General features: G+C 38.7%; 1 protein-coding gene across 1 annotated transcript in view; it reads right to left on the reverse strand.

Annotated features, from left to right (window-relative positions):
• Positions 1-24,711, reverse strand: part of SRFBP1 (serum response factor binding protein 1) — an 83,617-nt gene that overhangs the window by 51,296 nt on the left and 7,610 nt on the right. Inside the window, exons 2-3 of the mRNA XM_065656547.1 lie at positions 3,984-4,072; positions 2,911-2,983 (exon numbers count right to left, since the gene is read on the reverse strand). Coding sequence (XP_065512619.1) covers positions 2,911-2,983; positions 3,984-4,072 — 162 coding nt within the window. The remainder of the gene's footprint in view (positions 1-2,910; positions 2,984-3,983; positions 4,073-24,711) is intronic.

Genomic DNA, 24,711 nt, shown 5'->3' on the forward strand with positions numbered 1-24,711 from the left:
AAACCACGGAAATAAAAACTCCAGTAAAATACACAACTGTGTGAAAGTCCCAGAATTTCAGTTCTTTCTGATCTTGACACAAGTTCCCTGTGAAGTGGAATCCTCTCATGCCTGAGGTCATCAGGATACATGAAGTCCTTCCCAAAAAACCCTGTTAATGCCAGCAGTCCCCAGAAGGCTTTTATTTTATGGACACATGGTTGCAGAAAGGTGGTCTGTCTGTTCTTGACTGATGGAATAAAAATGAATATTTAGAAAGAGGTGTGTTGTCTTTGACAACTGTGAAAAACTCAAAAAATTCCACTATTTTCATTTCTTCCAAATATGTATTTTCTTCAAGCTATATCAACCCTTCATGTTTTTCCAACCAATAAAGAATGTCTAGAAGTTTTAAGTAGCCATCTCAACAACTCTTTTAATCTGAAATTAAACAAGCTGTCAGACTTTGGTGTAACATGCGCTTTCTAGTTTCCAGCCACTTCAGCTGGTGTAAATATTTTTGGGTTTTGTTGTCTTTTTAACTGAACTCTTTGCAGCTGGGTATACTTCTCAAGACTAAACATGCCGTAAAGGAGAAGGCAGACATTTCTTCTTACATAACACACTTAAGTAGAGGTTTATGGACTACTTCTCCATGTTATATGGAAAATGGCCAATTCCTATATTCTGCACACAGACAGTCAACCAGTTCTAAAAGGATCTGCATCTCCTCTGACAAATGTTTGGGGATCCACACACTGAAACTGCTACAAAAGTCTGGATAACACAAGCCTGCTCTAAGGTGCAACTTCGTAGACTGCTTTCCATTATTGACCATTTCTATTCTGTCCATTCTTTCCTAAAAATTCAAAAATATCCATTTAGATTATGCAAAGAGTTCTTCATGAAACCCTATGATCAAAAACTTCAGACAAAAGGTTGCTGGGAGTGACGTTTCACCAACATAAAGACTCTCACTATCTCAGATAATATCAATGATTTCTGTGAAAGTTGTCTTGTTACTCTTCCATGCTAAATGAGGAATATTTCTACACCAACTCTAAAAAGCTCTTAGTCTAGAAATCAACAATGGTGGAAAAATACGTAAACAACTAGTGTCTTTTAGGCTGTGATTCATAAGAAACAGGAATTTTTCTTTCATCTAAGAAACAAATATACTGTAAAGCTAGTAAGTGTCTATTTGTTCATTTTTAAAGACTAAAAAATGTCAAGAGAACAAATCTTTTTGCTATAAAAATTATATTAATATAAGGGTGCATTTTTTCTAACAATAAAGACCACCTACAGCACCATTTGAGATAACTGAGTGCATTTACTAGCTGTTTGCTTGAGAAGTGGCAGAGCTTTTCCTCTTTCTCAGCTGCCCACTCTGAAGACTCCTCTCTTTAGAGAAAACTATTTCAAAGCAAAATTTGTTTGCCTTTAGCTCTCCAGATTACAAATTTATTCTTCCTTGACATATGCTCTTAAAGTTAACACTTACGAGTCCTGCACTCATTAACGCCAACTGAAGAAACAGATTGAATGTACTTGGCCAACACAGCCTGAGAACACGCAGTCTTTAAGATGTCTGCATCAGTCACTCCTGAAAGGAAAAGCACAATGTGGACAAAGCAAACAGTTCCAGGAGTCGTGTGCAGAATGGATTTTGCAGTGAAACCCTTTCAGGAGTGCTCACAGAAGCCCTGTAAAACATGGAGCATCAGATGCACCACATCTGATCACTTGATGTATTTCTTCTTAAAAACCGAGACATGTTTCCAGAATCCTTATCATGCTCCAACAAGCACGTAAATGTGTCATCAAAAAATAAATATAAAAAAAGAAAAAAGAGCAATCACAAGACCAAGCTTAAAACTGATGGCAAGCCAGAAAAGCGGAATGCTTATGACCAGTGCTTTACCGTTCAATACACCACTGCCCATTTCCTTTTCCCCTTTACTGATTTGTGAGGACCCTTGTTTTGTAAGTACAGTGCTAAAAATCCCTATGATTCCATCTGATGAATCTGGCACAAAGCACATCTAAATGGGTCAGTGAAGCCTTTCCCGTACCCAGCTTTTGTGAAGACTGAGGTCTGTACAAGGATCAGGAAACAAAGACAGAAAAGTTAACAAAAAAAAAAAAAAACCAACACCACAAAAAACCCCACAAAGTAAGGGTGATTTAATCACTACAGTCATCAATGGAAAACAAACAAAAGAGATATTTTATATGAAAACCGTTCTCTTGGCCTATACAGGACTCTTGTGCTCAAGCCTTATAACTGGAATTTGTACCTCATTTCAACACACAAGATTTGAAGCAATATTGGCTACAACTGGGATACTACTAGTACAAAACACTATGAAGTTCCAAAATTTCTGAAGCATTTGCTGAGATGTCATAATGTATAAAATAAAAGCTATATCAATTAACAGCAAGGCTGAAGATAACAACAGGTCTGACTGTAACGGTACCACTCCCTTGCAGCTAAAACTTCAAACTACTACAAAACTTTGAAGTTGAAAGTAGAACACAAGTAGCATCATACTTGAAACTAAGAGGGCTGACAAGGAGGATACTACATTGTCAGGGACAAAAAATGGCTTCTATAATCCTGACCAGCACGAGAACTTCAGCTTCCATGCTTTAAGTGTTACAGTAAAAACTACAAGCATCATGCATTTCTAAACAAATTCATGTTTAGCCTGGCAAGCTTAAGACTCAAGTTGTCTAATGCCTTGACAGATGCAGCAAACAAACACGGAAATACACAAATATCCATAATTTTCCATCTGTGCTAATGACCAAGCTGACTCTGGAAATATTTCAGTTAAGTTTCAGTAATGCAGTTCCAGAAAACAGACAAAGCTTTTTGCTACTGAAATTAAGGACCTCTAATATTGAAATATCTAAACATGGTATTACCTTCATGGCATGGATTTCTTCTATTAATCTCTCAACTCGTTTTTGGTTCTTTAATTTCAAGTCTTCTGGACCCCTGCAAATGAAGTCTGTCTTCATTAAAAAAATATGAGTTCTCTTAATTTTATTTCCCCATGTACTAAGTAACAAAATAAAAATATCACAGAAGCGAGTATAAACACATTCACTTGTTTCTAAATAAAGATTTTAGCAAAAAATTGAACATAATCTAATGCTTTCACTGATTTCAACAGAGGAAAACACACTGGGGATTTACTAGAATAATAAGACAGACAAGTGTTACTTTACTAGAAAATAGTAACTACAATTCCAATTAATGACACGTAGGAGACACTGATATCTCAAATATAATTACATTTTAAGATCTGTAATATTTAAATATAAAAGCTTATTTGGCTTGCTTCTTATTTTGCACAGTTTCCTAAAATTGTGGGAGAAGAGTACACTGAACTTACACTTTGAACACAGTGACAGACGTATCTTATACCATCTCCAATAAGACATATCATAAGTTACTTTTGGCCAGTTATCTTTAAAAACATAATCTACAAAATGTTGTTTTAACTATTTACTTAAACATTAATCAATACTAATTGATTTGTTGTTGTTGTTATTACAGTCTGGATGAAAGAAAACAGTTGTTCCACGAAGTGGAAATTGTGCAAACTGAACAGTATTTTTTGCTATAGAACCATGCAGACAATTGCAGTGAGAAAACGTTGCACAACTTAGTCAGCAGCAAAATAACATAAAAAAATCAAGTCTAACGCTTTTAAAAGTGTTGTAAAAGGTTCCATGACTGGGATTAGCTTCCAATACACTATATCCATTTAAAAAATGTTATTGCAATTCTGCTTTATGAAACTGCTTTTTCTATAGTATTTTTAGTTTATCTAAAGTGATGTAAAAATAAGATAAATACAACTTATGCATCATAGCCCCTGAAGTTTTAAATGTAATATATGTTTCTCCCACTTGTGTGGTTTTGGGAAAACAATTAAGATACTGTCTAGTTTATAAATACAATAAGAAGAACACTGATACTTAAAACTGACTTTTTCAACTTTAGTTTCGCGATGTGTCTGGTTAGTCTGCGGATAGTCAGGACTCTGGCCTTTTTCACGTCTTTTCTCATCTTCACAACCTGTCAGAAAGATAGAAGACATTACAAAGCTTGTTTTCCTTGATTAGTTTCCATATAGAATATATTCATTACATTGACTTAAATTTTAGAAATCAGTTCAACAAAAAGAACAATTTTTGAAAACAGAATGCACCTCCCTGCTAACTAAATCCCAGTTCAAATTAATTCAGATTTCATTTAAAATCAAACTGCTTCCATAAACATCAGAGGAAGAACAACCAACCATCTAAAATCTGTCTGAGCTCTCAAGAGAAGACAAGACTTTCCTAATTAGCCATACTTTATTCTCTGAGGTAGACTGAGCTACAGACTTGAAGAGACTCACCTTTTGCCTTTAATTTGCCTAGATATTGCCTTGTTAATGATGCACATTTTGGAGATAAGGGAGTCAATAGTGACCTTGTTTTTTACAAGTCAAAACCCACTTATTTATTCAGATATGTCTTACCGTCACTGTTAAGATTTTGTATTTGACAGTTAAACTTAGAAGACACAAAATATTAAAACAAACAACAAATCAATCTTCTTGACAAAAAGCCAAATTTATCTTAATATTATCTAGTGGGATAAGTTTCAAAATAAGTTGGCATCTCTTTCTCAAGGAAATTCTTTACCTCAGATTTCTCAGAAGTAACATCAAAATGATTGCTAAAATGATTGCTTCACGGTGTTTGCACCGTCAAGTCAGTTCCATGAGGAATATTAGTATTATAAGCCTGCATCAAGCTTGACCGAAAAAGAGAAGCAATAAGTCTTCAAAGCTCACAGAGTAACATTTTGCACCTACAACGGGAAGCCTGGCTAGTATATATCCCCTGTGCAGCGACCATAAAGGTGAGATTATATAATTTTTTAAAAAAAACACCAAAGAAACAAATGAAACCAAAACACAACAAAACAACAACAAAAACCCCCACATACTTTGCACACCTGATTATGTCTGTACTTAGGTTACTGACACAACCAAGTGGTGAAGGCTTGAACTGTATTCAGCAATGGCTCTGCTGAAGGCTTGGTCAGAGAAGAACAACTTCTGGAGAGACACACATGCTGATTGCCAGCCCCACTCTTGCAGGGCAGAGGAGGAGCGTGTAAAGCAGAACATTCCCCAAAAGCAGGGAGAGGGTAATTATACCAGGACAGCATTACTGGCACTTGTGCAGAGAGAAGGTAAAAGGCAAAGAAGATTTTTGGGACACGAATGACTGACTTTAAATTGGTCTCCTGTTCTAAAAGCTGTACTACAAAGGGTTAGTACTTGCCTCGGTTACCCTAGTGAAAATAACTGTGCACACAGGTCTACCTGCATGTATTTCTACTTCAGTTAACAGCAGAAACCACGTGCCAAAAAGCACCTGCGCCAAGTCTCTGCTAGACAGTAGCACTGCTCAAGTCTCCATGAGCTAAGGAAGAAAACCTTACCATGATGATTTGACATGTGGGCATGTTAACATTTATTTGTATAAAATACTGAATGGAATTATCACAGCTGTCTACATTACATCATCTTCTAAATGGAAGAAAGAAAACAAAGCATCTTCTGGTTTAATATCTCTTAGATGTACGTTCAACAAGTTTGGCACTTCAGATGCAACCTGTGTATGCCTTCTTAGAATGTGAAGGGGGGGTTGATTTTTTTTTTTTTAAATAACCGTTAAAAACATCCACAAGCTACAAACACATTCAAATTTAAATAATTCATACTTAACATATTAGTTACTTTGAATCAAAACAAAAAGTATACTTAACCTCTCTAAAAAAATATTTTGTAACGTATTTCTTAATAGAAATATTAATGCAGACACAGTAAGTTTCTGGGGCCTACAAGAGCCAAAAACCAGCCTTTCCCTCTGCCAGCCCATGAAGGCTACACAGACATATGACAGCAGGAATGAGGGAAGGTATTCACTCTTTGGCAGACTAGGAGTATCAATTTATGTAATCCACAGTCACTTCTTTCACACGGGACAGTATGCATCAACTATGTTCTTGGAAGTACTTGCAAAGTTTTCAAGAAAGCAGCCAGCTTTTTGGGACAGAAATAAAAAGGTTTTGCTTCAAATTTACATTGTGCCTGAAACAATGGGGCTTAGACCACCAGGGTGGTTCCCAGGACTCACTGAACTATCCGCCTCTCTTCTTACAAAGAGAGATAGGCAACTTCGTCTTGAGCAAAAAAAATACCAAAAAAACCCCTACCAAAACCAGCAGTAGATTTTGAAAAATAATAACAAACATTTACTCATAATAACTAAGATATTTTTAATACATACATTAGAAAATACAAAAAAGAGAAGGAGACGTCTTTGTACTCAGAAAAGCTGCAGTAAAATTCAGGGTCAGGCAATAAGGATTTTTAATCTACTTAGAGATGAATCTACTTAGAGAGAATAATTATGACCACAGGCACATTTAAAAGCAAACAATTTCTTCTACCAACAGGAACAAATTCTAGGATTCCTGGAAATACAGGATGTGTGCATTTGTAAGTGGAAATAACCACTGCTTTCTTTGTTGAAGACTTTCGTTATTCTGTAGGAAAACATTATCTACAAGACAAGACATTACTATTTATTCATACTAGCAAATATCTGTGTTTATTCATGATTAACACCTTTTCTAATGACTGTTCTTCAATAGTAATAGATAAAATAATAATTATTAAATAAATAAATATATCTAAAAGAAATCATAGGGGAAATGAACCCACTTTTAAAAACAAGCCTAGGTAGTAACACCTACTAGCCTGAAAGCATGTGAAGATGTTTCAAAAGCTATGGTTCGGAATAAAAATGATAACCATTCTGCACTGTGCTTTCCACAGTACATTGTAAGTACTTACTTTACTACAAACCCTAAATGAAGATGAAACCCAAAAAAGTTCCATGGCTGCAGGTACTCCACAAAGAGAGGCTTCCATCACCCCAGCAGCTTGCAACCTACAGTAAGCTTTGCCACAAAACACGATCTCTACCAACCAGCTGCACACAAGCCATTTCAAGCCACAGGCAGACAGTGGCTGCTGCTGTTTCAAGAGAGTAAGGTATGAGATCAGCAGACTAGTTGCCAGACAAGAACTAGAAACCCTCTCCTGCAATTTACCTTTATGCTTAGAGTGCACATTGCTGATGGGGATTATAACAGGAATTGCCAACTTCAGCACAACCTGCGCCTCCCGGTACTCGCTGCTGGTAGCAGCAGTATCTGGCAATAAAAAGAGCCCCGACTTGGATGGATGGGTGCACTTGGCATGGTACAAATGAACAAGAGGGTATATGTCAAACCAAGAGGGTGATTTCCAGCAAATAATGCATCTAACAAGTGTGTGTTTAAAGGCCCCACAATAACTATATTTAACCCTGAATTTACAGCTGAGGAAGTGAGAAACCAACAGCTTCAGCCACTTTGCAATCTTAGTCCAGATTGCTCCTGCCTCTGAGGGGTGAATAACCATTCCCAGAGATCTGTCCTCTTGTGTGGTAGTCCAGTCAAGCCTTCCCCAGTCCTCAGCCATGTCCAAGCCCTTCTCATGCCCAAAGAGGGGGAATAAAAAGAAAGAAACTGATACATGATTGTTCTATCATAACTTTGATCTCTTAGTTTCCTTCTATTTTTTTTTTCTGCAAGACTATAGTTTGGTTTGAATACTGATATTTCAGTCATAGTTACAAATTACTTAATTTCAACTAACAAAAGTCTTGTATGGGCTGAGTCAGTGCCTGAATCAGTGTTGGACTTACTGGAAAGGGCTTCTGATCACATACATTATCCCTTTTAAATTAATGGGACATGGTTATTGTATACAAGACAAAACACGTGTAATAGAATAGAAAGTTATTCTAACAGCCTCTCACACAATTAAGCTGTTGCAAAAAACGTTCTATGAAAATTTTCAAGTTTCTTGAAGAGAAACCTATGGTATTTTTAGACGAAAGAAAGAAAGAAAAAATATCTGATTTAGGTTCCAAAAACGTAAATCATTATGGCAAGGTCCTCATATTGGTGATGGCAAAAAAACCACACCAAGCAATGTGGACAAAATGACAGTAATGTGCATTAGATTCAAATTCACATGACCAGCAAAAGGTATTTGTCTACATATTTTTAAGACAACAGCAGCAAAGTTCTCAAAGGAACACTACACTAGAATAAAATGTTATACTTGGCCACTTCTGAAACTTGTTTTGAGGTCTGTACAGGCAACATGCCTCCAAACTAAGCTAGTGTTCAGCCAATAAGAAAAAAATAAAGGAAAGAGTGACCAAAGATTTGTATAAAGAAAGGTACGTCTCCTCTGAACTGTAGTATCAACAACTATACGTGACCAAAAAAAAAAAACCCACCCAAACCAAACCATTATTCAAAAATTATTAATCCAATGGATTAAGAGAAAAAAAAGCAATAAACGGGTCATGGACAGGAACATGTTAATATATTCTATTCAAAAACATTGAAATACTAGCAGACCTGTGTAGGTTTACAATATGGAAAGTATTTATTTCATGTAACTGTGTACAAAAGCTAGTAATGTACATGAAAATACCTGAAAGACTCAAAATGTCTTAAATTCTTCTTAACTCAGAGTTAGTAAAATTTTACTTATGCAGTAAGCCCCGGCTATCCAAAACGCATGAAAGCCAGTAAACTGATGGCCATGACTTTTTCCTCTGAGTAGCCTGAAGCATATACAACTGTTCTGCTTGGGCTTCAGCCCATGAGATGCTGAACATTTTGGTCCTGACCCAATAATGCACTTAAATTATTAAAAATCCTTAAATAATCAGCACCTGACAGACTCGAGTTTCTTCATCCATCTCTGCTTTATGCCAGTACACAGTCTAGTCCTAGTTCTTGTAAAAGTAACCAGAAAAGACAAATAATTATGTTATCCTGAAGGAAGGACACTGTACCTAACCTCATCCAGTGAAAAAACTCAGGAGTTTATAATGTTCTGAAATATCCGTAATGTCACACAAACACACACCCATTAAACATAGACCTCCTTCCTCTCCCCCAACATGGTAAAGTCTCTCCTACACGAAGATCATCTTCAAGGCCCAAAAACAGCTGCAAAAAATTAATTTACAGTTTGAAGAGACCATTCTTAAGCCATGCTTTGTAATTTTACATAGACATGTCCAAATCTACTTTGCCATATGAGGTCTCATATGTCTTTTCTACCACTTAATGACTGAAAAAAAAAAGGAAAAAAAAAAAAGAGTAGTTCTGAGTTTTTCTGCTTCAGTTTCTTTGTGCTCTCAAGGCTAACAGACTTTATCTGACACGAAGGTCACAGCTGAGAGTGGGATGGCAATGAGAAAACATCGAGAATCTACGTTGTAAACTCTGTCTCAGGAAAGAATTTATTTTTAATACATGTGATCATATTGCTGTCAACAATTTAGTACATATGTGCACAAACAGGGACTAGTGAATGAACGAAAGCAATAAAATCATAGATACAAACTATACCTTAGTCCTACTGGAGACATTTCATGCCAAGAGAATCTAGCAAGTAGAAATAGGAGTCTGATCCATTAACATCAAAATGACCCAAATTAAAAGGAAAAATATGTTTACATGTGTCCAAAGGTATACAATAGCTTCTTGATTTTACTGCTTCAGAAATCTGCTTCTTAACTTCTTCAAATTTAAACAGCACTGCTAAAGTAGAAAGGAAAAAAGTCAATAAAACACACCAAACCAGTTGTGTAGGCTTACTAAATTATGTGTCAACAAGTGTCAAAGCAAAAAATCCAGGTAAAAAAAAAAAAAAAAAGTGAAATGTAGTTAAGTTGAGTATTCAAGGTCTCTCCAATACCTGCAAGAAAAACATGGAACTAAGTACGTTTCAGTTCTCACTGATCTTCTTTCCTTTCCTCATTTTAGGGCACACCAAAAGCATTGGTTTCGTTTTATAGTTACTTGGCAGTCTTCTAACCAAGAAATTACCATGACAACAGAGTATTCTAAAGGTTAAATTTTGGTGCTATTTGGCAACAGAGAGTTTTAAAATTCAAAACACCTGCAGCTGGATCACATATTAGCCAGAACTAACAATAGTACATAATCTTTTGAGTGAATAATCTAAGTGAAAAAATGTTTCTGGAACTTCATTACAAATATTTCTCTCTATTATCTGGAATGTCAGCTTGAAAGATCCAACGACTTTTAGATTCTTCGGAAAAGTGAGGAATTGCCAAGTTTAATTTTTTTCTTATTCTTTAGAAAAAGAATCATTTTATTACAGTATATATTTTATACATGTAAAAATATCTTGAAATAGCCAGCCTTAGACTTATTATAGCTTCATATATTTGAATTATAAAAACATATATAAGTAGGGAGATAAAGGCAGCAAGAACAATGTAAATGCACCTATGTGGTAAGTCAGGGTTCAGTTGTTCAGTTCCAGGACAGTTTTACGCAAATATAGATATATTAAAAAAAAAAAAAAAAAAAAAAAAAAAAGCCACACATCCTAACCTTACAGAAAACGAAACAAGGTGAGTTTTCAGCCAGATCAGTTTATTGAACTATTTCCCTTCATGGCCACACGAATGCTGGCTAGTTCCAGGGCAAAAGTGCAAAGTGAGAATGAGCAGGAGGAGACAGAGAGATGGGCTCCAACAAACCAGACTATGGTTTGATATAAGGATCAAATCCCAGCACAGAGAGTGCTAAGGAACATAGTTTCTTCAGTTAACATCTGTGCTGTACCACTGTAGCATTAATCTTGCCTCTGCCATCTTCAGCTACATGTAAACAGGTTCAAGGCAAGTAGACTGAACTCTATCACTGTAAGTTTAACAAAATGAGGCAACTTTTTCTGGATTAAAATATAGCACCCTGCTGCCCAAAGCAGGCAGAAGTGCCATCACTACCTGGAAGTACCCACAAAGCAAAACACCTGCAGCCTCTCAGGCCTCTGAGCACTTACAGGTTCCCAAGGTGAATTGCTAAAGATGAATGGGAAAAAGCACATTTCCAACTTGGGCATGTTTGCACCTTTCTCACAGGAAAAGTAATGTACACACTCCTTGTGAGTTAACATCAAAGCCTTCTTCCACAGTCTGTCCATGCTGCTGTCTTTGTACTTTCTCAACTGAAGCACTGAAATACGAGTTTCTCATTTCAATACAGCACCGTATTTCCTCCTGCATGGAGAACAGTTGTGATTTCTAGCATAATTTCTTGAAGTGGAAACCACAATGAGTACTCGGACTGCTAGCACAGATTATTTTCATCTAAAGGTTTTGAAAAGTAATTCCAAATATCTCAGATAGTTGGGAGGGAGTAAGGCTAGTCTAGAATTACTTGCTCATTGCCAAAGGCCAAAATTTAATGGATTTACTGCTTCAAAGTCGGTGTCTCACTGTATGGAGTCAGGAGTCAGGTTCTATGTAGTACTTCAGAAAGCATTTGAGCTCTTAAGTCCAAACCAGGATCATGATCTGGCTAGACACAGTTCTAAACCCTAAATAAACAGCAGTAGTTGTAAATGTCCACATAAGAAATAACTGTGATACTCTAGCCCAAGATGCTATATTATATAAATCGGTGCATGGGTCACCACATGGAAATAAGAATTACACAATTCCTCCAAAACAGAGGATCACTTGAAGGCCATTTCTAATCCTGTATTTAATTGATCAGGTGGATGTGAGTTTGAAAACCCCCAGCTAACACTCTGCTAAAAGTATTTCCCTGGAATGTTATAGGGTGATGTGATCAAGGCAGTCAAAACATCCAAGCTCAAATCAATGCATTGCTATGTCTAGGATTTCTTAATTAGACCAAACTTCTAGCTAGCAGCCATGTGAATTTCACATCCCCTTATGCTTTGATTTCACATGAAGACAGTAACAGCAGAAGCTATAATAGTGACACAAGAACTATTGGGATGAACACACATGAATAATGAGAGCTGAGCTGTGAGGATTTTTTCCCTTCTTCACTTTAAATGGTGAACTTCTTAAAAGAAGATGAAAAAAGAGACCACTGGTCCCATTGCAACACTACGAATCTTATTAGTTGCATAATCTGAAGCTTAACACCATAGCTTGACAATACTGACTCAAACAATCTGTGTAATTTTTTGCATTAATTAAACCAATCACAAACATTCACACTGTAGAGTTGAAATGCTATCATGAAAAGAAAATTGAGGCAGAACTGGTATGACACCTTTCACATAACAAAGTCTGAAATGCAACAGCAGTGTTTCCAGTATTAATTTTTCGGGGGTGGTGTGATTGCTTTATTTGTTTGGTTTTTCCCTGTAAAGATACACTTTCATGCTGCTACTCTCCCTTCTTCCACTTCAAGTAACATATGCACTTTTTTGTAGAAACTACACAGTTGTTTAAAAAAAAAGTCAAAAGATGTTTACAAACTTACACCTCTGAGTATATTTTTAAAATATAACATGACTCAGGTTCATGTGTAGTTTTTAAAGATTAATCTCTTTTTACCCAAAAATGAGCCTGAGTAACACTGTTAAGCACTCAGCACCCTTTCACTATACCACAATTCACAAATCACAGTATTGGCCTAACCACTAGCAAGGGGCTAAAATTCTTCTAATTCACTGGTACAAGATCAGCAAGCAGCAAATGCAAGTTAAATTCAATCTGTCAAAGCCCCAAAACATGAAGGGATGGGTTTGTCTGACAGAACTAAGAGATGCAAGAGTCCTTGTTACATAAGCCAGCAACAGAACTCCTTTGCAACAGAACATAAAACGAAAGCATTTGAACAGGTATCACTCCATCTTGCAAGAAAAGGAGCAGCAGAACAACCAGCTGGCAGCTCAGCTGAAAGGACAAATCATCAGACCATTTTTCCCTATTCTACTTCAGTTTGATTCTCTCAGTCATGGTTGTCAGTCACTGAAAATGTGCACTGTAGAAACGTTTACAAGAGGGAAGTGGTAAGAGAGTGAATAAATTGGCAAACTGTAAATGCAGAGCTGTTTCCCTTGTATTTTTCTGTTTTCCCTCGTTTACATGCCACTTCTACACAGCACTAATTCCACATAGCACCTGACTGTTGAATATTGATAGAATAATAACATTCTGGGTTGGAAGGGACCTTCAAAGGTCATCCAGTCCAACATCCTGCAATGAGCAGGGACATCTTCAGCTAGATCAGGCTGCTCAGAGCCCCGTCCAGCCTGGCCTTGAATGTCTCCAGGGATGGGGCATCTACCACCTCTCTGGGCAACCTGGGCCACTGTTTCAACACTCTCATTGTAAAAAAAATCTCTTCCTCATGTCTAACCTGAATCTCCCCTCCTTTAGTTTAAAACCATAACCCCTTATGCTGTCATAACAAGCCTTGCTAAAAACTCTGTCCTCATCTTTCTTTTAGGCCCCTTTTAAGTACTGAAAGGCTACAATAAGGTCCCCCTGGAGCCTCTTCTTCTCCAGGCTGAACAACCCCAGCTCTTTTAGCCTGTCCTCAGAGGTGAGGTGTTCCAGCCCTCTGACCATTTTTGTGGCCTCCTCTGGACCCCATCTAGCAGGTCCGTCTCTTTCCTGTACTGAGGGTTCCAGAGTTGGATGCAGTACTCCAGGTGGGGTCTCACCAGAGCAGAGTAGAGGGGCAAAATCACCTCCTCGACCTGCTGCCCACGCTCTTTTTGATGCAGCCCAAGATACGATTGGCCTTCTGGGCTGCAGGTGCACATTTCCGGCTCGTGTCCAGTCTTTCATCCACCAGTAGCCCCAAGTCCTCCTCCGCAGGGCTGCTGTCAATCTCTTCGTCCCCCAGCCTGTACAGATACTGGGAGTTGTTTTGATCCAGGTGCAGGACCTTGCACTTGTCCTTGCTGAACCTCATGAGGTTCAAAATAACAGGCTAGTAAATTGCACTCAATTAAATGTGCATTTAAAGAACCCTCATACCATTCTTCTGGCCAAAGAGATTTTCTTTGCATGCCACAGTTTGCTTTCAAGGAAATACAAGACTTTGGTATTCATGGATCGTCAACAGGCCTCCAACATCCTATGGCCAAACTGTCAGCAGGTCAACTGTCACACTGTCTCAGATCAGCATTAAGTGTACTTTTTCTCTAAGTGAAACATTAAGATCCATTTTCAAACCACAACAACGCTGCTCAGCTCCATCTGTACGAAGATCGGTCTGCTCTGCTAGGTTCTGATACAGGGTGAGGCAGGAATGGGGAAGTAGGGACAGTGGCAGCTGTATGACAATAAGCCCTACAAGAATGCATGCTGCTGCTTATTTTTGCACTGGTAGAACTGATCTCATATTATTCATGCATTTGTTTTGAAAGTGCTCTGGAGAACATCCACTGAAAGTAATTATTTGCATCCTGAATAGTGGCACAGCTTATGATGGGTTTCAAAAGCAGAGAATCAGCACCTGAGCTGACTCAAAGCATAAGATGGAAATTCTGAAGACTGCCAGCCAAGCTGATTCTTCTGTGTATAATTTTGCTTTTTAATAGTATATTTAGACCTTAAATTCTTTAAACATTACATCAATTTGTATAACTATTTTTATGTAACACTTATGTTATGATAAATTAGTTATATGCTCAAAAAAATGAAGGAAAACATATTCTATTCTACATAAAACATATTGTGTCCATGTCATCTTGAAAGCCCCACTTTCTCAACTTTGCTTAGAAATTTAAATTTTCAGAATTTGTTTGCTGCTCAACATTTCCACTTGAGTTTAATGATCATTTTTGCAAAGAGATGGTGGCATTGGCCTCCTAAGTCAAAGAAAAAACCACAGAGTCCTGAAAGCCAATACATTACAACTTTGCTCAGCTATTCTGAGAGAGTGGAACATTAAAACTGTGTATTCTGGAATTAAATTTGTTAACCTGGTTTCTGAGGAAATTAAGGTTGTCATCACATTGTTTGCCTGTCAGCATCCCTCCCTAGTAACTTTCAGGCTTACTAAACAGAAATCAACTTTGACAAAACAGCACAGGCCAGAGCTCCTACATATTTTGTGAAAACTAGTAGCCAAGTAGGAGATAAGGACTAAAATTAGCATGCCTAGCATAGAAGAAATTCATAGGCAGAATTCAAATCTTTCTGATTTTCACTGCCAACTAGTACATGCATATTCATTCATCAGCACATCTAGCTCTGAACCAGCCACAGAACACCAGTCACATCTCCTAATTGTCGAAACAGGTAGGAAACATGGGCCATAACTAGTTACTGATTAGCACTTAGAGCAACTCCAAGCATAATACACTAAAAAACTGTAGAGACAAAGGAATAACGGAGGATATTGGTTTGAAGTTTTAAAGAACACCATAAGATGTCAGGCATCACTGGTTCTGTGACTTGAACAAGTTTTATTCTTACCACAGTCACTGGACTGATGTTTTTAACGTGGTGACTAAGCTTCAAGGGAAATTAGAACACTGATAGCTTGCTGAACTGGATAGAAAATAGGAGAGGAGGGAGGGAGGGGAGTGGAAGGAGGGGAGGGACAGGTTCTTCTGTGCCAGATACACCATGCAAAAAGAGACATTTTTATACTTACGTCAATTACCTTCAACTTACACTAGTCTCACATGCTAAGAAGCCAAGGAAAGAATGGTAAGACTTCGAAACATCGTAACAGCAAACATTTGCCAGATATTCATATCTTAATATTACCAGAAAATGTATTAAGTATTTTTGTGAATCTGTCATTCAATACACTCATTTTGTACTGACGCATCCACTTCAGAATTTCTATTTCAATGTCACTATATAGTTATTATGCAGGCATAAAGGAATCATAAAGGAAAAACGGTTTCAAGTTCATTAAACAAATAAAACTCAGCATCACCTGAGGCATGATCAAGTTGGAGTAATACTTATTAAACCACTTCTCCATTTCTCTGTAGATCTGAAGGATAAAAAAAAAATGAAGCAAATACCACATTTTTTAGATTGTCTATGAAGTACAACCTGGTTTTGTGAGAACTGAAAATAAAAGTAATTTTTCTTACTATGATAAGAAAAATGAACTTTCTCCTTTAAAATCTGAACTACTTTTCTTCAAACTCCTCCTCAGCAATTTTTTTCCCTCTCTATATATGTAAGAAGAGGAATAAACACTAGGAAACCAAAAGGCAGGAAGGTTCTTTAGGTATGCGAAAACTCCTATCAAAAAGGGGAAGTTCTCCACTATGAACTCCTTCACATAGGGTGAATAGCCTTTAAAATCATCAGAATCTGAGATGAGCTTCTGTTGGCTTCAAACATGCCTCAATATTATTGGCCTGCCAGACTCTGAAACAATATACTACTTCCCCCTCCAAAAAATGATCTTCCATTAAGGCGACTTCTGCTATCAGGTGTCTATGACTTTTTTTTTTTTTGTGAGAACCTTCTCTCACACAACAGTTACAGATCAGGCTAAAAAACAAAACAAAACCAAATCTTAAAAAGTGAGGTATTTTAACAGCACTAGCATATAACTTACTTTTTAGTCTTTTTGGAAGGACAGGAAGAATTCTTTCTAGTGGGAATGGAGAATTACCGTGCTACAGCAGTTAGTGTTCTTTATTCCCTGAGAACTGTTTAAAAAAAAAAAAAAAAATCTATTTCATGATGAGAATTCTTCACAAACACATGGGAAAGTGTTTGAAAAAAAATAATAGAAAAATCTAATAATCTGCTTTCTTCCTGGAAGTTTCTTCATGACATAAAATGGGAACTGGGGAAAGGGACAAGTATGAAAAGTAGAAGAAATAAAGAGCTTAAAATATCCCTGCCAGATGTCTGACATGCACTATTCTTTTGTTTAAAAACTATACCTTCAAGCACTTAGTTCTCTGTCAAGCAGTTACCAAGACACCAGATATACAAGAGCTTGTGTAACTACACCAGTATTATGTTACTAACACCTTAGAACAGCACTTGGTTCTTGTACGATCTTCTTTGTTACAACAGACCAAATGCTCTCACAATACCCATCTATTTTAGGTATGGTATGTTTATTGTCCAGCCATTTAGAAGTTCTCTCCCACACTATGTGCTGGTTCTGTTGGTGGATTCCCTTCTGAAGCTTGCTACTTTCAAGTATCCAGCTTTTCCATTCCAAACACACGTTTCCCTTCATGAGCTCTCCTCATTCCTTGTCCTATTCCCTCTTGTCCAAAACACCTTATTACCCACCTATCACTTTTGACTGCTGCAACATCTAAAGAATTACCAGCTATCTCTTCCCTGTGGGAGCAGAATAACAGACTCAATGACATACCAATATGATCATAGTTGAAGCCACTTTATTGCTCTAACAAAGTTATATTTATACCTATCTTATTTCTGTACCCACAACACGCTATTATTTGATTGATATACAGTTTGTCCACGAGCTGTTCACGCGCATAGCTACATTGCTAATTGGCTCTTATTACTACATCACGTGTCCCCAAATATGGTTAACTGTTTGCTTTCTTGCAGTTAACTGCTTCTTTCCAGTTCTTGCTTTTATGCTCGCTCAAGCAGCTTTTGCTGTTTACATCATGTCCTTGGACCAGGACCTAATCAGCAAGGACCGGTGGATAGTCCGTGAGATTGTTGCAATGTCCTCGTTCAGTGAAGTACACTACCACAATCCCCTTCCTTCCATCATTCTCATTACTTCTGAATTGCTCCATGAGCAATCACCTTAACTGCCCTTTTGTTTTCTGTCATCTGGAATTCTGATTTTATCATGCAACCAAGTTTAAGTTATGCTCTCCTGCTCCCATGCTACTCATTTCCTCTGCAGCAGTCTTCCAGTGATTTCTGCCTCTGGATGAAATCCCTTATTCATTCATTTGAACCAGCTGCTATTCAAAACAATTTTTACCAGCCTCTCATGCAAACAGTCTCTATTCACCCATCCCTTCCTACATGAGCGTATCTGTACATGACCTCAGACTTTTTCTAATGAGCCCTCATAAAACAACAAAGAGGAATCACAGAATCATTTAGGTTGGAAAAGACCCTCAACATCACTGAGTCCAACCATAAACCTAACACTGCCAAGTCCATCGTTAAGCCATATCCCTAAGTGCCATGTTTTAAATAGCTCCAGGTATGGTGATTCCACCACCTCCCTGGGCAGCCTTTTCCAACGCCTGATAACCCTTCACATGAAGAATTTTTTCCTGATATCCAATCTAAAAATCTCCTCATGCAACTTGAGGCCATTTCCTCTCTTCCCATCACTTGCTACTTGGAAGAGACCAACACATGCTACAACCTCCTTTCAGATAGATGAAGAGAGCTATAAGGTCTCCCCTCAGCTTCCTTTTTTCAAGGCTAAACAGCCCGAGTTCCCCCAGCTGCTCCTCATAAGACTTGTGCTCCAGACCCCTCACCATTTTCGTTGCCCTCCTCTGAAATTGCCCCTGCACCTCAATGTCATTCTTGTAGTAAGCAGCCCAAAACTGAACACAGAATTTGAGGTGGGGCCTCACCAGTGCCAAGTACAGTGGCACAATCACTTCCTTAGTTCTGCTGGCCACACTATTTCTGATACAAGCCAGGATGCTGTTGTTGTGTTTCTGGCCACCTGGGCACACTGGCGGCTCATATTGACCTGGCTGCTGACCAACGACCCCAGATCCTTTTCCACCAGGCAGCTTTCCAGCCACTGTTACCCAAGCCTGTAGTATCACATGGGGCTGGTGTGACCCAAGTGCAGGATCCAGCACTTGGCCTTGTTGAACCTCATACAACTGGCCTCAGTCCATTGATCCAGCTGGTCTGGATGACCCTGTAGAGCCTTCCTACCCTCCAGCAGATCAACACTCCCACCCAGTTAGGTGTCATCTGCAAACTTACTAGGGCTGCACTTGATCCTCTCGTCCAGATCACTGATAAATATACTAAACAGAACTGACCCCTGTGGAACACTACTTGTGACCGGCTGCCAACTTGATTTGACTCCATTCACGTCAACTCTTTGGCCTGGCCATCCAGCCAGTTCTTTACTCAGCGAAGAGTACACCCATCTAAGCCGTAAGCAGCCAGCTTCTCCAGGAGAATGCTGTGGAAATAACGTCAAAGGCTTTACTGAAGTCTAGATACACAATATCCACAGCCCTCCTCATCCACTAAGTGGGTCACCTTTTCATATAAGGAGATCAGGTTGGTCAAGCAGGACCTGCCATTCATAAACCCATGTTGACTGGGCCTTGTCATTTGGTTGTGCTGTATGTGCTGCACGATGGCACTCAGAATGATCTGTTCCATGACCTTCCCCAGCAATGAGGTCAGACTGACACGTCTGTAATTCCCCGGATTCTCCTTCCAGCTTTGCTGGTAGATGGGCATCACATTTGCGAAATTCCAGTCAACTGGGATCTCCCCAGTCAACCAGAACTGCTGATAAATGATTGAAAGTGGCTTGGTGAGCACCTCTGCCAGCTCCCTCACAACCCATGCATGGGTCCCAAAAGTACCACAGACTCTGAAATTAATGAAGATAGCCTGTTACCACAGCAAAAGTTTTCAGTTGCAATGTACCTGACACATCATAATGGCTACAAATTTAATGGCAAATATGCCCCTAGCCCCTTAGAGATTCAGATATCCATACTCAATATTTACTGGTAGGTCTATGCCAGTGATAGTAATACTGTGTGTATTGCTTACATAAAAACTCATTTCTATTTGTCCTGCTCCACCACTAGCTTTCAATTTGTTTTTTAAAAGAGGTGCGCTTTCTCATAAATCCCTTCTTTAAAGACAAAAATAAATGTTATTTCAATATTTTTAGTATAAAATGTACTACGAGTTATACCCTGAGGAATAAGGGTTTTTTTTTCCCATTGGTCAATTTTGTTTTGCTGGCTAGTTTTCATTCTCTACTGAGAACAAAATCATCAAGGTCAGAATCTAGGGAAATGAGCAAAGAACTCCTGAACTGAAGAAGAAAAAAAGAGAACAAAAATTACTTCAGTAAAGCATTTGACACAGTCTCCCACAGCATCCTCACAGCTAAACTGAGGAAGTGTGGACTGGACGATCGGGTAGTGAGGTGGACTGTGAACTGGCTGAAGGAAAGAAGCCAGAGAGCCGTGGTCAATGGGACAGAGTCTAGTTGGAGGCCTGTAACTAGTGGAGTGCCTCAAGGGTCAGTACTGGGACCAGTATTATTCAATATATTCATCAATGACTTGGATGAGGGACTTGAGTGCACTGTCAGCAAGTTTGCTGATGACACCAAGCTGGGAGGAGTGGCTGACACGCCAGAAGGCTGTGCTGCCATCCAGCGAGACCTGGACAGGCTGGAGAGCTGGGCAGGGAGAAATTTAATGAAATATAACAAGAAAAAGTATAGAGTCTTGCATCTGGGTAGGAACAACCCCAGGTTCCGGTATAAGTTGGGGAACGACCTATTGGAGAGCAGTGTAGGGGAAAGGGACCTGGGGGTCCTGGTGGACAGCAGGATGACCATGAGCCAGCACTGTGCCCTTGTGGCCAAGAAGGCCAATGGTATCCTGGGGTGGATTAGAAGGGGGGTGGTTAGTAGGTCGAGAGAGGTTCTCCTCCCCCTCTACTCTGCCCTGGTGAGACCTCATCTGGAATATTGTGTCCAGTTCTGGGCCCCTCAGTGCAAGAAGGACAGGGAACTGCTGGAGAGAGTCCAGCGCAGGGCCACAAAGATGATGAAGGGAGTGGAGCATCTCCCTTATGAGGAAAGGCTGAAGGAGCTGGGTGTCTTTAGCTTGGAGAAGAGGAGACTGATGGGTGACCTCATTAATGGTTATAAATATGTAAAGGGTGAGTATCACGAGGATGGAGTCAGGCTCTTCTCGGTGACAACCAACAGTAAGACAAGGGGTAATCGGTTCAAACTGGAACACAAGAGGTTCCACTTAAATTTGAGAAGAAACTTCTTCATGGTGAGGGTGACAGAACACCGGAACAGGCTGCCCAGGGAGGTTGTGGAGTCTTCTTCTCTGGAAACATTCAAAACCTGCCTGGACACATTCCTGTGTAGCCTCATCTAGGTGTTCCTGCTCTGGCAGGGGGATTGGACTAGATGACCTTTTGAGGTCCCTTCCAATCCCTAACATTCTGCGATTCTGTGAAATAACACAAGAATAAACACAATTTTATAGCCATTTTAAAGCATGTTTGGAGATTTTTATTTGAAACTGGGTTAGTCTCATTATTAACCGAGTAAAACAAATCACAAGATGGCACTATTTTTCTAAAGTAACTTCCCAACAAAGAGGTATTCCAGATTCACTGTTTACATCTGCACCTTACCTTGACATACAGTGTCTTTCAGGACTAATTCCAACATTTGGCTCATAAAAAATGAGAACAAATAGTCCGTCACATTTTACTCCTTGCTCTGAGCTCCTCTTCCTACTGGAATATTACTTGTTTCTCCCCCTAGTCAGTATAATGAATTTTTGAGATTGAACTCTTTCATTTTGTATCAATTTTAAAGACCTTGCAATCTAACTTCTCGCCCTACCATGCTGCTATATGATACTGTCTTAAACTGATAGTTGTCCAATTCAGCTGCTGAGCGCCACCTCACATCCAAAGTTTGCTTGACCACAGATAAAAATAATTTAAACAAGTCTACAAACATATGATGAACTAGTCTCCAACACAACTGAATGAATCCAACCAGATCTCTGGACAGTACAGTAAAAGTTAAATTTCTCAATTAGAGCCCCTAGCGTATTTTTGGTGTCATGGAGATCTCAATATTAAGCTTACTGATGTTTTAAATGGAAGTTCTCTAAGACCCATCACACAAATACTGTGGTGGACCCAATTTTGACCTGCTTATTCAACACAAAAATTACAGAACAGAATGACTCTAAGTTAGGTGACTACAGAAGAGAAAATACGCCAGAATAAAAATGAACAGAATACTTGCATTCTAAAAAAATTACCAACTGATTTACATTTCAAGTAGTTAGTTTTGAATATATATATACGCACACCTCATTTGATACTAAATGCCATATGAATAAATACGTGTCATTGTGACCCATCTTAGCAACAGAAATAATGGTACTTTTTTTTTTTCGTATAAATTCAGAACAAAAATTTAAAATCCCTTTCTCTTATAGGATTTAAAGTACAATCAAAACAGTAACTGAATTTAGTAGCTGGTCACTTCTGTGCTGAAAAACCTAACTGAAAAAACTTTCTCCTTAATTCACAGAATCATAGAATGGTTTAGGTTGGAAAGGACCTTAAAGATCATCTAGTTCAACTCCCCTTCCATGTGCAGGGACACCTTCCTCTAGACCAGGTTGCTCAAAGCCCTGTCCAGCCTTGAACACTCCCAGAGATGGGCATCCACAACTTCTCTGGGCAGCCTGTTCCAGTGCCTTGCCACCCTCATGGTGAAGAATTTCTTCCTTATATCTAATCTAAATCTACACTCTATCATTTTAAAGCCATTACCCCTTGCTCTTCACTACTGACCTCCACAGCATAAGACACACTGAACTGAATTTTATCATTGCCATACCAACTGGCAATTTGCAATGGATTCGCGACTGATTACTATTCTCCTTCTAGAAACTCCTCCTTCCCCAAGCCTCCAAATTCTGCTAGGAAAAAACCCAACACGGCCCCTTCCTTTCTACACCCATTTCAGCCTTGCTTCTTTCAACTGGCAGCAAGCTTCAGGCCCAGAAATGCAAAGGTTGCAAAAGGACGTCTGCAATTACAGCAGCAAGCAATTAAGCACATTTACAGCAACAGAATCGTTTCTTTAAATTGTATTTTATGCAAGCATATATATCCATAAATTACATCTGATAAAAGACTATACTGCAAGTATCTCACAGTTCCTTTAAAATAAGTTACAAAGTTTCCCATGATTGTGTTTGCATGTTTTTTTCATTATTGTACACTACCACAGCAAGGAACCACAGATGTTTTGTTTTATGAGAGCATCTTACTAGTCTACGTGGCCTACCACACACACTTTATATAAATCACTTGAGCTAAGGAAAAGTTTTCATTTCTGTCCTGAAGAACAGTAGTTTGATAACGGTTGTATACAATATTGGTAGACATAAAAAACTGCACAGTTTACTGTGTTTAATTGCTTCAGGAATCTGCTGGAACAAAATCTGTGTGAACAGCAGATCAGAATTTGCTGTTAATATAACTGATGATGTGGCAACTCTAGAAACTTTAGAAACAGCTGCTGGAACAGTTCCTAGGAAGAAAAAGAAAAAGCCACAATTCCTCAGAATTCTATCTCACAGAGTATAACTTTGGAAATTTCATAAGCTTTCAAAAGACCTTTTCCTTAGGACATTTACATGGTCTGTAAAAGAATGTCAGTAATTTAACACTTGAACAGTTTTAAGCAGAATTCAAGCCCAATCTAGTAGTTTTATTCTCCTTCAAATAACTGCTGTGCTTAGAGTTATTTCGTAGTAACACAAGTAATGCAAGAATTCTTACATGCATTTCTATAGAGCTAAAATGACTGCTGCCAAGTACACCAGCATTTAAAGAGAAAGTCCTGTTTGCTTTCTAACTTTGCACAGACTTGTAATTTACAGCAAAAAGTGGTGATTTCCCAGTATAATGAGAAATAAACCCATAGAATAGACTAGTTATTTGGTTTTTAATTGTGTAGAAATATATTTTTTCTCAGTTCTCATGACCCTTCCAAGACTTTAGACTGATTTCAGTGACATATGAGAGATGGTATGACCAGCTTCAAGGAAGTATTTAGGACCATATGCATGCCAGGGATACACAGATCTTGGCAGTGCCAGAATTCAGCCACAGCTCTAATTTTGACCACAGAACATCTTAGGCACCAGTATTTTTTCAAAAGTACGGAAGTGCTAACCACCTTGCCTTAAGAATAATTTTGAAGTGGTCATAGATGAATCTAAAGCTGACTTAAGTTGCCCAAGACACAGAGACACTCTGATCCAGCTTAACAATATTGGGAGACAGCTCAGAACAGTAACAGAACATGTGTCCATCATCTGAGGAACAGTCCAGATGTTGGGGCACTTATCAGACTGAAAAGTCTAAAATTACAGACCTTATTCAATGTGAAGAAGCCTAATAAAAATGCTTCTACTTAAAGCGAGTGGCTAGGCCAGCATGCCGGATAGGTAGTGGAACGAACAAGGCCCATAACCCAGAGACAAAACAGCAAACGGGAACTCATCTGTAGAACAGCAAGAAGAATTTCTTCTAGGGGTAAAGAGTTCAGAATTCCAGTATTTCTTTTGATGGAGCTGATGTATTTTAATTGTTGGATAAGCAGCCTTTGGAGCACTGCCAATGACTTTTCCTACAGAAATGCTCCCACTGGTGAAACACATGAGCAAGCACCTCTCACCCCACATAATCTGCCTTTTTTGCCAGACAGTAGCCCAGCCCTTACATTAGTTAGTATTTGTGATTAGTGCACTCTGCTGGCCACTGAATCACTGGATTCAACTCATCTCAGACTGAGGGAACCTATACACCAGCTTTCTCAACTACTGGAAAGTTCTCTACCAGAAAGTTCTCTAACGACTATGCCATTGAACCAAAAAATGCAGCATTTTCCCCATCGGACAGAGGCAAGCTTCGAAAGAAGGCAGAATATTTTGAATTATGAGCAGTAAGACATGTCACAGCTCAGTCCAATACTGGATA

This window comes from Caloenas nicobarica, chromosome Z (genome assembly GCF_036013445.1).
Source record: "Caloenas nicobarica isolate bCalNic1 chromosome Z, bCalNic1.hap1, whole genome shotgun sequence".
Lineage (NCBI taxonomy): Eukaryota > Metazoa > Chordata > Aves > Columbiformes > Columbidae > Caloenas > Caloenas nicobarica.